The sequence below is a fragment of the Lissotriton helveticus genome, chromosome 3_2 (assembly GCF_964261635.1).
Source record: "Lissotriton helveticus chromosome 3_2, aLisHel1.1, whole genome shotgun sequence".
Classification (NCBI taxonomy): domain Eukaryota; kingdom Metazoa; phylum Chordata; class Amphibia; order Caudata; family Salamandridae; genus Lissotriton; species Lissotriton helveticus.
This window is the reverse complement of record NC_136062.1, coordinates 390472306-390486874: the sequence shown is the minus strand read 5'-3', so window position 1 is coordinate 390486874 and position 14569 is coordinate 390472306. Positions and strand designations below refer to the sequence as shown.

Sequence of the window (14569 nt, the reverse complement as noted above, 5' to 3'; positions counted from 1 at the left end):
TCCTCCACCAGAAGTGGTTCCTACTCAAGGGCATCCACGGCCTTGGGAACTCTCCCGGTTGGCACAGGGGCTTCGGGAAGGTATTGCCCTTCCCTAAAGATCAAGGTCTCCCGCATCAAGACTCTAGAGTCGTGGACAGTGATTGACAGTAGTGTTTTTAATTTACTAGGGGTTATTTTTAATTGATATTGGAAGGAATTTGATGCCAGATGCGGTCAGTTTATCTCACGGTCCTCTTTGTTTTCATTTAATTCTACGAAGTGTATATATATATATATATATATATATAATATATATATCAAAAGCTCGCCTCCTCCACAACTTCCCCACGGACTTGCAAAGAGACGAGGTAGACCCAATTTGGTGCTTCTTTTTAATTTATTTCAAATGTGCGACCACTCATCACAAAATTTTTTATTTTGTTTTTGCGTGGGGTTACATCATCAATAATCAGATATGGTCTCATAACGTGTGGTAAGCCCATTTAAATCGGTTTTAGCTGGCACATCTTGCGGGTAGAATATTTGCCTCTAGAGAAGGAGTGTCCATTTCAACATAGTTCCGACATTTCTTGGGTCTCACAGGGATACTAGTGATAACACATTTGGAGAGTGAATGTAAGAATTACATAGCTGCAGATGATTCCTGTTGATGAGGTACAATACTAGTACAGAAATTAAGTTGTGGAGATCTGACAAGTAGAGATTGTAGTCTGGGTTTGTCAAAAGTACTGTTGGAATATTTCATAATATGTTCTTTAAGTTGGTCAGTGTACTGGGAGACATTACTTGTAGGGTGGTAGATATTGTGGAAATTTGTATGACTGGAGTGAGAAGTTTTCGGTTATACTGACTTATATTTAATGGAGAACTGTTCACAATGGAGCCTAAAGATCTTACTGAATAAAGATGAATGCTACAATTTATTACATTTTGCCTTTCACAGTGAAGAACTAATAGCTCAGAGATATGAGAAAGTCCATTATTGGTTGGGAGGAGTAGTACAGCCGTGTAAAAGGTGAGGATTTTGGTGCTGTTGGGGAGAGGTTTATGCAGTAAGAAGTAAACTGTAGAAAATTTGCATTAAATATATTTAAGATTAAACACAGACAGGTATAGCTTATCTGTAACTAAAGGAATACGTTGGCTTAACATATTCTTCTTTAAGAATAAGAGTAAATATTAGACATTTAGAACTTCGTCCAGATTCTCATGAAAGGAAGAGAGCTTTATGATGGAGAACTAGACTGCATTCAAGTTGGGCTATTTAGTCGTTCAGTGTAATGTACTTATGTAATAAAATGTACATGTATGCTTAGAAGATGTACTAAGATGCAGTATGGATGTAGTACTTCAATCTTGCTATTTTTGAGTTTTATTTTTAGAATATTTTACTAAACGTCAGAGACGCCATTATTTAAATAAGTGAATTACAAGGTCTCAAAGAGGCTATTAAGTACATTTCTTTTAAATGCAGTTTTCTGTAAAAACCTGAGTCTTATTTTTATTGTATTGTTTTTGTATTGTATTCCCTTCAGCCTGTGAAAATGAAGAAATCATTTTAAAATAGCTTGTTGGAGTGAAGGTTGCTTTCTTTGAGCTTGGTATTCTAAGAGTAATTCTTCCAAGTTCTCGGAGCACAACGTGGGTGAGATTCTACAGATATGTTGTTCAGTCTTGACTCAACATCGTCTCCTATGCTGACAATACCCAGATTATTCTCTTGCTGTCAATACCCCTCCACAAAAAGTGCCTACTTCCACAGATTAATAATGAATGTTGCAGACTGGATGAAGGACACCTGTCTCAAGCTCAACACCGACAAGACAGAAGTCCTCATCTTTTGGAACACTACCTCGTCATGGAACGACACTTGGTGGCTTGCTGAATTCAGCCCTTCCCCTGCCCAGACAGACACACCCGCAACTTTGGCATCATCTTGGAAAGCAAGTTATCTATGCAGAAACAGGTAAACGCAGTCTTATCTGCCTACTTCCACGCACTACGCATGCTCTGTAAGATCTTCCAGTAGCTCCCAATAAACACCTGAAGAACCGTAACTCAGGTCCCCGTCACAAGCAGGCTAGAGTACAAGAGCACTCTCTACTCAGTGGAAACACTCATCCACTACTTCCCCAGACAGACTTGCACCACGCCACACTTCAAGAAGCTACAGTGTAGCTTCAAGAAGCTACACTGGCTACAAATTCAGAAGAGACGCCAGTTCAAGATGTTGACCCAGGCATACTAAGCCCTGCTCATAAAAGGACAATCATACATCAAACAAATGACCTTCCACAAACTGACCAGAAACCTGCGATCCGCCTCCCTCTTCCTCACAGACACCCCCCAGTATTTGCCGAGAGACCAGCATAGACGCTTCTTTCACCTGGAGACCAAAGCCTGGTACGAGCCTCCCCTGCACATCAGGACCGCATCATCACTACAGGAATACAGGAAAGTTCTCAAGACCCGACTGTTCAAATGAACAGAGTACCACAAAGCAGCTAGCAACTCCAGTGCCTTGAGACCCTCACAGATGATTTGCCATGCTTGGTAAATCCTTATTGATTGATCAAGAACTAGGTTTTCTTTATGGATGTGTGTAAACGCTTTGATCTTGAAAAATATAAAATACACCATAACTTTGGATTGGTTTATTCATGATTTTATTTGTAACCAGAGAAATCTCTAGAAAAATATCAAAGTGGGATTACAAATAAATTCATTATGTTCAGGTGCCCACCAAGTCCACAAGAAAATGCTCACACAGAATAGCTGGGTATGAAATCAAACTTGGCACAAATGAATAGAGCAAGAGAACAGTACGGCGGCATTCAGCAATTTTGATATAGGTGTGTTTTAGGTGCAGATTTCTTAAATCAGTAGATGTCCAGATAGCAGATTATGTAAAACAGGAGAAGCACTCAAAAAGATTTAACTGCTGCACAACTAATTTACAAGCACTTATGGAGTCTACTCCATTGGTAACACTCAGCTGGATACTGAATGGTGTGGGTTGGGTCAGTGACCCTCTTTGGAAACTCAATATTACTACTTCCGATGCAAGTTTAATGTTCTCTTCACAGCATGCTGATGGTGAAACCGTGCCATTTGGTGAAGGGGATTCAAACCTAGAGAGTCACACACCATTGGTGCTGTAATTGCTATGAAAAAAACTAGTGTCCTACTTTAGAGTGCCACAAGCTTTCACAAAAGACATCACACATTTCTGCCCCAAGTGGACACACTGCTGCTTTGTGCTCATGTTAGAACGATGGTTGATTACATTTAATTCACAATGTTACAGCAATGTCAGGGAGCAACAAAACAGACTATTCCATCAGGTTAAATGTGCCACTTTGCATGTAGTATATCAAGGATTCATCAGATATTTGCTATTTGATACAGTTGCATTATGAAATTAAAGATACTATATAGAGGCTTTAATTCTGAAATTCACAAAACTGACACTATTTAGCATGCATATACAATAACAGAACCTATCATGCAGCCTGAAATTCATCTTCTTAAGCTTTGGAGGACTGAAATATATTCACATACATTTCAATGGCTTGCTGCTTTCTCACTTGACCACAGATGCAGACAGAAGTCTGAACGTATGGATTACGAGGCACAGTACTCAACCTTGGTTTGTAAGGACATATAGCGCTTGTGAATTTGAAAGATTTTTTCAAGCGCTACTGCACCTTTACCGCCTCCATTTCTTTTTCACAAATCCACTAACATCTGCTGAAAGCCTAAAACAGAGAATATTTATTTTATAACAACGAAAACACACTTTTTACCAAATGATAAAATAAGCATTTCTACAGCCCACATTAAAGGGCCTGCACCAGTACCTGCCGATCATTTCCTATCCTGGAAAGGTCATATTTTCAACAAAATGGTGCTAGTTGGAATATACTAGAAGTTTGTCACTTTCCAAAGAGCGCAAATTAAGAAACAGAAAAGCTCTTCCGGTTCACTGTAATGAACCAAAGTTATTCCTGCGAGGCTTTTTTCGCTTAAAGGGAAACCCATAGTCATTAATGCACAAAGCACATATACAACAATTCTGGTCTAAGGTTTGGCCTTCTTGATATGCTTTGTAGGAGTATAAAACGCACCAGGCTAATATTGCCCTCCCTACCCCCTCCGGCTCCCCAATTTAACACACAAAACACTTCTACCCAAATTTACCCCCGCCCCTTTCAAAATGGGTGTCTATGCAAGATGGGTCTGTTCCAGTTTTCATACAATGTTTACATTTTCTGTAACCGAGCAGTCCAAGTGGGTCAATGGGGGCATGACGGATGCACAAATCCTGGACCCAACGTTGGACACCCCTAATCTACAGAGATTGGATAAGCAAGCACAGCCCTTTTTCTATCGAAGCTTCAACTATCAGTCAGCACATTTCTAATAATTTGATCTTTTTGTCACTATTTGCCAAGAGATCTCCAGTGGCCCAGAGCCAGGAGAAAGCAGCACTTTTAACTCAGTTTTTTGCTTTGCATTCTAAAACTTGCAGAATTGCATTTGTAATGGAAAGGTTTACAAGTAACAGTACTACAACAAGAGGCAGGTTGAAGACCAAAGGGCTTCAAGAGTATGGCAGACTGGTTACTCCATCACAACTCTATGAATATCCCGCCTGCCTTATATTAAGGGTAATAGGATATAATGCACTTGTAATACAACGGACGTGATAGTGGTCACGTGAGAGAGGCATCTGTCCCCTAACTCTACATCAGGCTCTAACTCTTTACAATGGACATGGCAGGACCACCTGAGAAGGACCGATCGCATGATCCTGTGCAGTGTCTGCAGCTGGTTTAGAAGCAGATCCACACCAGTGCAAGCATTGTGACGAGGCTGAAGATGGCTTTGTTGACGACGGTCATCCCACCGCTGTTGCACAGTTCCTTTTGGCAGCAGTTAAAGGAAAAGTTGCTGAGGCTATATTTCTTTGCAATTAACTCACTGTTGCAGGAGTTATACGGTATGCAGGAGGTAAGTCTGCTGGTCCCTGGAAAAAGAGAAACATGAATTAAAACTCCTACGTGCATATCTTAAATAAAATACAAAACTCTTGGTTTAGAATGTATGCTTGCTTAAAGTACTTTTAAAGTTGGCTACTACCAGCAGCTGCGGACGGCACAGACCGGACAACGTAGGTGATTTCTCGCATTTAACATTGGCTGACATCACCCGAGGTGGCATCCTTTTCCAACATTACTAACGATGCTGATTATCAAATTTTTTAATGAACTAGAATTAGAGTGAATCAACTGCATGAAATGTAGTTACAATAAGTCTATAACAATCCTTTGTTATTGGAAGCGTGCTACTGCCTGCAGGTAGGGTGGACCCTCCAGCAACCTTGGTTTCATTAATGCACGGAGATGTCAGAATCAAACGAGACATTCTCAAATGCTTGCCAGTTGCATCAATCCACGCGCTCTTCTGGTCAGGAAGAGGAGAATCCCTGCTGTGGGCCACCAGCGAGTTAGTAGGCAGGTTCTGGCCTCTGATGTACACCAGGTCATATACTACTTTTTTTAACCCTGAAAGTAACAACTTTTGTCTGGACTGGGTCTTTGAAGGTTTCTGTTAAAGCTTGAGCAAGTGGTGTGTTGTACTGAACTGACCTTTCCGTCTAGGTCAAAGTCTCCACTAAGAAGTTGTGCTCTCCTTGCGCCACATGAAGAATGTAATTGTGGTGTGCAGTGGTGTCATCGGGAGGGAACATCTTAATTGGATAGGGGCCTGGGTCGCTTGGAGGGTCGACCAGATATTGCTACCAGGGATCATGTCCCACCCTGGGTGGGAGAGGCTTGAACAAGTATCTCCATGGGGCCATGTGAGCTAACCTGAAGGCTATGTTTGAACTGCAAAAACTGTGAAAACTAGGAATAACATTCAAGCATAGTAATAATAATATTTATTATAATTCATATAAAAAATATTTTTGATATTGAGCAAATAAATTTATAAAGTTAAAAATGGCTGTTTTCGGAGTATCATATTGCCATATTTACAATGTTATTCACTTTATTGTATCGTGCTGATTGTTTAGGGCCATTATATTTAATTCTTCTTTCCTAAATGTATTTTTCACAATTAGCTACCCTGGAGCGAGTCAGTGTGGCCTGAATGTGTGAGCAGGATGGGGTGCATGGGGTGGATGGGGATACAGGGCCACAGTGGTGGTGGTGGAGATCGACTGAGTAAGGGGGGTGCGATGAGAGACTAATTAACCTATCCCTAACATTTCAATGGGGGGAATTTGCGTTGTACATGGTGGAGTTCAAAAGTGAGTCTTCTCATTTTAAGGATCGTTAGAGTGTGTGGTTGCGCTTGTGAGAGGTGAGCGAGGGGGAGGAAAGCTTGTCGAGATCTTCCCCATTGAGGGATGGATAAAGATCTTTTTCTGCCTGACCGCAGGCCCCTCAGAAAAAAACAATGGGGAGAACGCTTCAGTCAAGGGTTTGTTCGGAGCCAACCTAAGGGCAGGTCTCAGTATCAACTTCGAGGTAGATTTGGCTACAACACACGTTTTTCAGGGTCTCATGTTCACCGTGGCTAGGATGGGTAGTGTTATGTGATTCCCCATGGTGGGGCTTGCTTGGTGTCGAGAGGTGTAGGCCACATTCGCGGGACATGAGGGTCACTGCATTTTAAGGCTAGGCTCTGGGCTCCATGTCCAATGCTCTTGGTAGTAGTTTTCTGCCTTGATCTGAGAGTTTTTGGCTTTGAACTCAGTGGGGTTGAATCTCGGGCACTAAAGATCAAAAGGGGGTCCTGAGAGAGGTCTTTATCGTGAGGCCTGTGCTCATGCATGCTAGGACCTGCGCAGGGTTTCAGTAAAACTTGAGGCAGAAGCAATAACCCAAGTCAACGTCAAAATAAAATCAGATTCCTAGGAAGAGCTGTCTTGACACCGCTCAAGGAGGACTGCTCTCTTTACCCTATGGACGGGTCGGAGTCCTGAAGAATGGCACTGAGTGCCCCAACAAAGAAACACGGTCTAACCCACAGATGGCACTCTAAAGTCCAAACCTGATGACAGAAAAAAATAATCAGATGCATTGTGGAAGAAGAACAGGTAACTCGAAAACAAATTCGAAGGAATACCACCTGCAAACGTCTGCACCCAACAATAGATGGCAGAGTTATGCAGAGCATGTGAATCTACTACACACGTGTCACATTGTTTGTCTGTATCCCTGCCAACATGTGGGACATGTGGTCTCCTTCTGTGGAAGCGTGCCTGACCTTGTGTCTATGGTGAGAAACAGGAGTTTATGAAGACAAAAAACTTTGCTTAGATGACCATGTTTCTATTGCAACAATTTTTTTTTATTTTGACTCCTTGGTATATTTTTCCCTTGCTATATAATCATTGTTTTTATGCACACTCAACAATTATAGTAATGCCTTTTCTTGCAATATTTTTGTTCGCTTTTAAAAGACAAAACGAGGTGACCTGAGACAGCTACACAAGCGAGATCTCTGAAGCTGTATCAAAGCAAGAGCCAGGCAATTCTCTACTCAACATACCTCATTTCGTAAGAACAGTGAACATAGAAAGATTGTACTTACAGAATCAGTGACTTGCGAAAAAGAGAGCGAAGTAGAGCCAGCTTTCGCCTTAGGGTGAGGTTCATGTAGCCAACGGCAACATTAGGGATGGTTTGTCTTGCCTTGTGGCTAGCACGGTTGCCATGCAACTCCCTGGCAGCACTAGCAGGCTTGTTGCTAGAATAACCACCCCCTTACACATAATAAAAAGCACTTTGGTTGAATTTCCCTCCTCAGTAATGCAGTCTTAGTTAGAAATATTATGTTTCAGCTATGGTGTTAGCTAATTTGTAGGTATACGGGTGCACTAGTAATAGCTAGGATTTATTCCACCGTTTTTCTATTGCTCTGCCTTGATGTTTCAGGTGGCAAATGGGAGCCAGTTACTAGTCGTTATGGCATTGGATTTGCAGGCGGGCTAACGTTTTATGTACAATTTACTTTCAAGTTGTACAAGCACATACTCGTCTCCCTCAAAATGAGGGCACAGTGAGTCCGTGCAGTGTTAGTGCTTTCTCTGTTATGATGGGCTTGCTTCAATCTTTTCATGACATTTTACATGTTTCTCCATGGTTTCCAACTCCAGCTTTACCACTTTGAGTCTAGTGCCACTGGAGGAAGGATCAGCGGGACGTGGGCTCCTCTGAATGAATGAAGAGACTTCCTTTACCTCATCAGCTGTTCCAGTCTAAGCTTTCCTTCAACTTCCCACCCCCACAGTCCAGAAAGTTGTATAACTGGCAGGTTTGAGTTTACGTTTCTGGGGAATGTGGTCTCTGTGACAGAGAAAAGAGGACGTATTTTTTTAAACCATTCTTGCTTACAATAGAAACATTTATTTCATTTTGATCTTATAAGGATAGTTGCAGGTATCTAAAAGAAGAAGGAATTGTGGGAAATATAACTCCAGAAAATCTCCTCTTGAGTGAGTTGGAACACTGACCACTTGGAAAAAGCTCTTGAGTGTCAATTTCTTCAATGATGTTTTGACTTCAGTTGGATGGATTATGTAATGGGCACAATATACTAACACAAGAAACTGTCCCACTATTGACACTTCCCTGGTGTCACCCCAATTGATGGACAGAATGATGAACAATGTCAAACGCTCAACCCCAGTAAGACATCTGGGCCCAAATCCATAGGTTTTGTGCTCACCACGCCACCCTAGTTTGGACCTACCGATCTACAAATCAGTCTTGACCCTGCTGCCCATGGGAATAGTCCTACCCGAACTGTCAGGTCCTTCCTGGACCGGAAACAAGCATTTTGGACCGGCTGCAGGGTATTACCCCATATCAGACAAGATAGCCTGAATCCAAGGGCAGGGTGAGCAAGGATCCCGTCCCGCTTGGGGTGACAAATGCAAAAAAGAACAATTGATGGACAGAATGCTGAATAATGTCAAACACTCACCCCCAGTCAGAGGTGGGCCTAAATCCATTGTTTTTATGTTCACCATGACACCTGTATTTGGACGCAGCCATTTGCAAAACAGTCTTGACCTGGCTCCTCATGGGAACAGTCCAGCTTGTACTGCGAGACGAATTACTTATTGTTTTTCACTGAATAACTTGCAATGCTATGGCCAACAATGAGATGTTCTACTGTGAGTGAAACTGTGGTCCACAAGGAAATACCCACGAGTAAATGGCATGAAAATGGAGTGGATGTGACAAAATCGTGCATTTATGCTGGAATGCGAGAGTGAAATGTGGTAGCCATCAGCAGCAGATGCAGGAAATCAATGCTTTCACACTACCTGACCACAGAAGGAAGGTAGGCTAGGCTGGCTGTAGCAATTGACAGCTAGTGCATGGAGAGAAAAAACAAGAATTTGGGCAGAGTGTGTTGCTATCCCTTGAGAGTAGTTAAAGGGATTTGAAGGCACACACTTCTACCCAATTAATGGTCGCAACCACTGGAAGGAATACAAAACCTATGTCATTTAGCCATCAACTTACATAGAAGGTTGTGGCTCAATAAGAGCCTAGCTCCAATTTGTGGCAAAGGATGAAGGTGGGTACTTGGCTCTTAATGCTCGTATGCTACTTGCCACTTTCATAACACACTTCTTACTTTGCAGTGCTCTTTTTTTCTTCGATTGACTAAAAGCTGGAGCTTACAGGTCTTTTTAAGAAAGTTGCCAAACAGACTCCATAATGTAAATAATTTAGGACTACTTTATGAACTAATTATCTCAAAACATTCTAGGGTGAAAACACAATAGTGACACTAATGATTGAAAAAGTACCTAAATAATGTATTATTCATGATCACAACATTTATAAATATAAAATACATAGAGAGAAAGTCCTACAGAGACTAGTAATACAATAACATTCTTACCGCATTCATCTATACTACTATTATAAAGAGAGAACAGAAACCTTTTGGCAAGGTAAACTCGGGAACCACAGCGCCAATCCACACACCCAATACATTGTTGTAATCCTCAGGGTGTGTAGATGGACATAGGCTGCATAAAATAAAAAAAAACGTAAATTAAAAAATTAAACTTAAAAAACAAAGTAGTCCTCTAAAAGTAGCGCCGGCCGCGACGTAGCGCTGGCCGTGACCTAGCGATGTCCGCAACGTGCGTGATGACGACAGGCGGGGAGGAGCGGTGACGAGCAGCGAGGAGTGGCGGTGAAGTACGGAGTGCGGGGAAGAGCGGCGGCTCAGGTAAGGCAAAGGCGAGGCGGGAGGGAGTTGGGAGGCGGTCTGGGCAATGTCCGGGCGTGGGCGAGAGTGCACCCAAGCCTGAAATGTTGCCCCCAGCCCCCTTCTGCCCCGGGCAGCGCTGACGCAATCCGGAAATGCTGCCCCCAGCCCCCTTCTGCCCCAGGCAACGCTGGGGCGGGCTGCTAGTTCAATATACAAGCATACTATATACATGTAATCAGATTGATATGTATAGTCTTAACAAAAGACAAATGAGTTGGTAGTTGAAGCAACAAGACAATATAATGTTAGACATAGTTTTTCAGGTGGTTTCTAGTATGACTCAGACTCCATACCATGACCAATCAATTACAAACAAGTGATTTAATTCTTATGCAGGTCGGCAAATATTTATTTGGCTTGTTCCACTTTGGCAAGCTATCTCTCCAGGAAATAGTGGATAAATAAAACTTACCATTGGGACCACACATATTTTCTAATGAATATACCAATCATTCAATTAATCACACTCAATAACATCCACACAGCAAATAGGCAATGCAACACACCATATTGATGGATTTTCAACCTTCAAATCAGTTTGAAAATGCAGTTTTTCTGAATTCTATTTAGATTACTTGATAAGAGTACAAGAGAATCTGTCAGCAACAAAAGCTGGACTAGCAATAGAACGTTATTTCCCCAACAGTCAGCACGCACTGAATGGGGTATAGTCCTAAACGCAAGCCATCATGTGCCGTATCACTGTTTTATTTCCAGAGATTCCTTATAATTTTGAAGTGTATCAGGGATTTGGTTCCTTATTCAGAATGGAAGCACCTAGCCCGATAATTTATCACAGACCTCTTTATCTTAAATAAGGTTACATACCAGATTTAACCAGGAGGCAGGCATCGTCTGTCGTTGGGCATGTTATATTGGCTATACATACTTTATCGCTCAAAGTGCCACAGTTGAAACATTTCAGTGCGTATCCTTAAAATAAAAAGAGAAAGAATGAACAATGAACCATTGTAAAGGTCAGTGGGATGTACAAAATAATAGTCACATCAACTTTTTAGATTGTATCTTGTAAGAAATTGAGGTATTCGTTTGAAATAGTAGTTCTTCACAAGTAATAAGTCTGCAACATTCTCTTTATTGGGAACCACTGAAGCACTTGACACTCAGAGTGGCTAAGTGAAGCATGCCTGGGCCCTCTCAGTGGAGGCAGTGTGCAAGCTCATTGGTACAACACTATCTATCTTTGCCCAGTCACTGCTTTATCTTAGAAGAAGGAAAGCAACTTTAATTATACAAACACTAATCAATACTACACATTATTTCTAAATATACACATTTAGGTAGACAGAAATACCTATAGTAACACCATTATAACACGTTACAGCCCTAGTGGATACTGGAAGTCTATAACCACAATACCCCCATATAAAGTAGATGCAATACATAGAATAAGTGGGTGTCATTATCAATAAGGCAGATTACTGCCTTCATCAGGTGTCATCTTGTCAATAAAAGCAGAAACAAGTTATAATTCACCATTGCACCACCACTGAAACCAATGTGGATATACGAGGATTGTGGTGTATTATATGGCATGGTTGTGCAATTTACTGTGTAATCCACTCGCAAAACTGTCTTGGGTCCAGTCAGGCTCTTTTGAAAAACCTTTAGCTCAAACCTGGGTAGCTGTGGCTTTGAACAGCACGGCTTAGACAAAAAGAAACTAGCTTAAAGCATTTAGAAGCACCAGACATTGAAATAACAAAATCACACAACAAGAAAGAAATCAGACACCAATTTATAAAAACAGATTCTATTTTTATGAGTTTTGGACACCAAGATGAGCAAAATCCACAGGAGAATATCAGAGATATAGATCTTCAAGCAAAATATAAATCTCAACTGTTAGATTTGGGGGTCTCTAGTTGGTACAGGTAGGTACTTGTGACAAATAGGGACCCTTGCCTCTAGTTAGGATAAGGGGATTACATTCCTAAATAACCCCTGCTCACCCCCTTGGTAGCTTGGCACGAGCAGACAGGCTTATCTCAGAGGCAGTGTATAAAGCATTTGTGACCACATACAGTAACCCAGTGACAACACTACAGATAGACACCACACAAGATTTTATATAAAAAATAAGTATAATTTATATAGATTTACCACAAGACCATAACTGACAAAAATACACAATACTGTTACTTTAAGATGGTAGTTTTAGCTACGTTAAGTTCAGTTCTTAAGATGCGACACTTTGCGCCAATGTACCTTACGATACGTTGCGCTTCAACGACATGCAATGTCGCAGCAAGGGAAACGCAGCAAAGTCCAGGTGCAAAGAAATAAAGAAGTTTAGATTTCCAGATGCGGCACGCTTCTCGGGGGATGCGAGAAGTTCTCAGTTCAATGCATGGACTGCATCGGTGACAACCTTGTTCATAAGTGCGACGGGAACAGCTTCAGCACAATGCAACAACTACAGCGGTGACATTCTTGTTCAGAAAAGCAACGGCAGCAGCTCCGACGGTGGCGCGCTTCTTGGGGGATGCAAGACACTTTCCTCGCGACAGTTCCCGCGTCGAGACACTTTTTCAGAAGTGCAAAAGCTACGGTGACACGCTTCCTCTTCGTTGCGAGACGCGTCTCTAGATGCGGTGCAGTGCCACAATTCCAGCGGCGACACCCTTGTTCAGAAGTGCGACGGCGGCGGCAGCAGCGACGGTGACATGCTTCGGCTTCGTTAAGTCGTGCTTCCAGCTCCTTACGACACGCAGTCCCTCAGAAGGCCCAAAAGAGCAGCAGGCACTTCCAAAAGAACTCTGGGTAGCGGGGGGTTGAAGTCTGTTGTCCATGAGACTTCAGCAGGAGGCAATCTCTTTTCCAAGCCCTTGGAGATTCTTCACAAGTTTAAAGCAAAGTACACATATTTCCTTTCTTCACTCTTTGGCAGTCAGGCAACCACTGCAGACCAATCCCCTAAGCAGCACTTCAGCTTATGAATAGTCTCGCCTGAGTTTCTTCAGGTTCCTCTCCTCCGCAGAGGTTTCTTCTTTTAGCCCAAAAGTGAACTAACTTCATGGGATGAGGGTCCCAATATTTATACCCCAAAATCCTTTGTTCTCTGAGGTGAGAGGGGCCTTTGCCCAGTCCAAACCAGTTCTGAAGCACTGTTTACCAGACTTCTCCTTCCCTTTCACAGAGCAGGGCAGAAACATCAGACTCCCCACAGGAGGGGGAGCCAGCATTGTGGAGGGCAAGCACAGTCCTGGAGCACTTTGTTGACAGGACTCCTTCTCTTCTTTCAGTGTGCAGGGCAGAGACATCAGACACACCACAGGAGGTGGAGCCAGCATTGTAGAGGGAATACCCAGCCCTATTCAGGTCCCAGGTGTAACTTCTCCCTCCCATCTAGATGCAGATCTCTCTATTCACCACTGGGCTGCCCCAGCCTGTCTCCTAGAATTCCCCAGCCCTGTCACTCACAAACTCCAGACAAGGAATACACAACCTAGCAGAGGCAGGCTTGAAAAGTTAGGCAAGAAAATACCTACTTTCTAAAAGTGGTATTTTCAAACACAGAATATTAAAACCAACTTTACTAAAAAGGTGTATTTTATTATTCTGAGTTCAGGCATACTAAACTCGAATATCTACCATGTTCTCGGAGTCAGTTAGGATTATAAAATGTAGTAACTCTAACAGCCCATTCTGGCCTATGGAGAACAGTTAGCCTTGCAATAGTGAAAAATGAAAATGGCTGTAATTCACTATTAGGACATGCCACACACATCAGGGCTTCGCCTACCTTATACTTCCAATGAACCCTGCCCTTAAGCCTACCATAGGGGTGACTGATATGAAGAAAAGGGAAGGTTTAGGGACTGTCAAGTGGGTGTACTTGCCCAGTCAACATGACAGTATCAGACTGCACGCAGGCTCTGCAGTGGCAGACCTTAGACATATTTTACAAGGCTGCTTCTGTGGGTGGCACAACCAGTGCTGCAGGCCCACCTGCAGCATTTGGATTTACATGTCCTGGGCACACTCAGTGCACTGTACTAGGGTCTGACAAGTAAACCAAATAGCCAAACATGGTACCACTGATTAATACATCAATTTACAGTAGGGAGCACTTGCACCGTGGCACTGGACAACAGTGGCACAGTGCCCAAAGCATCCAACACCAGCAAAAATACATGAGGCAACAGTAAACATGGAAGGGAGACCCACGCCAATGGTGCCAGGTCTAACACTTGTCCCCCTCCATCTGAAATGTGGGGAGAACTACCCTAACT

General features: G+C 42.5%; 1 protein-coding gene across 1 annotated transcript in view; it reads right to left on the bottom strand.

The window, feature by feature from the left end:
* Positions 1–2651: 2651 nt before the first annotated feature.
* The window catches only part of CD59 (CD59 molecule (CD59 blood group)), a 175558-nt gene continuing 163640 nt past the window's right edge, over positions 2652–14569 (bottom strand). The window contains exons 3-4 of the mRNA XM_078684301.1: positions 11142–11246; positions 2652–5031 (exon numbers count right to left, since the gene is read on the bottom strand). Coding sequence (XP_078540427.1) covers positions 4838–5031; positions 11142–11246 — 299 coding nt within the window. The 3' untranslated portion in view covers positions 2652–4837. The remainder of the gene's footprint in view (positions 5032–11141; positions 11247–14569) is intronic.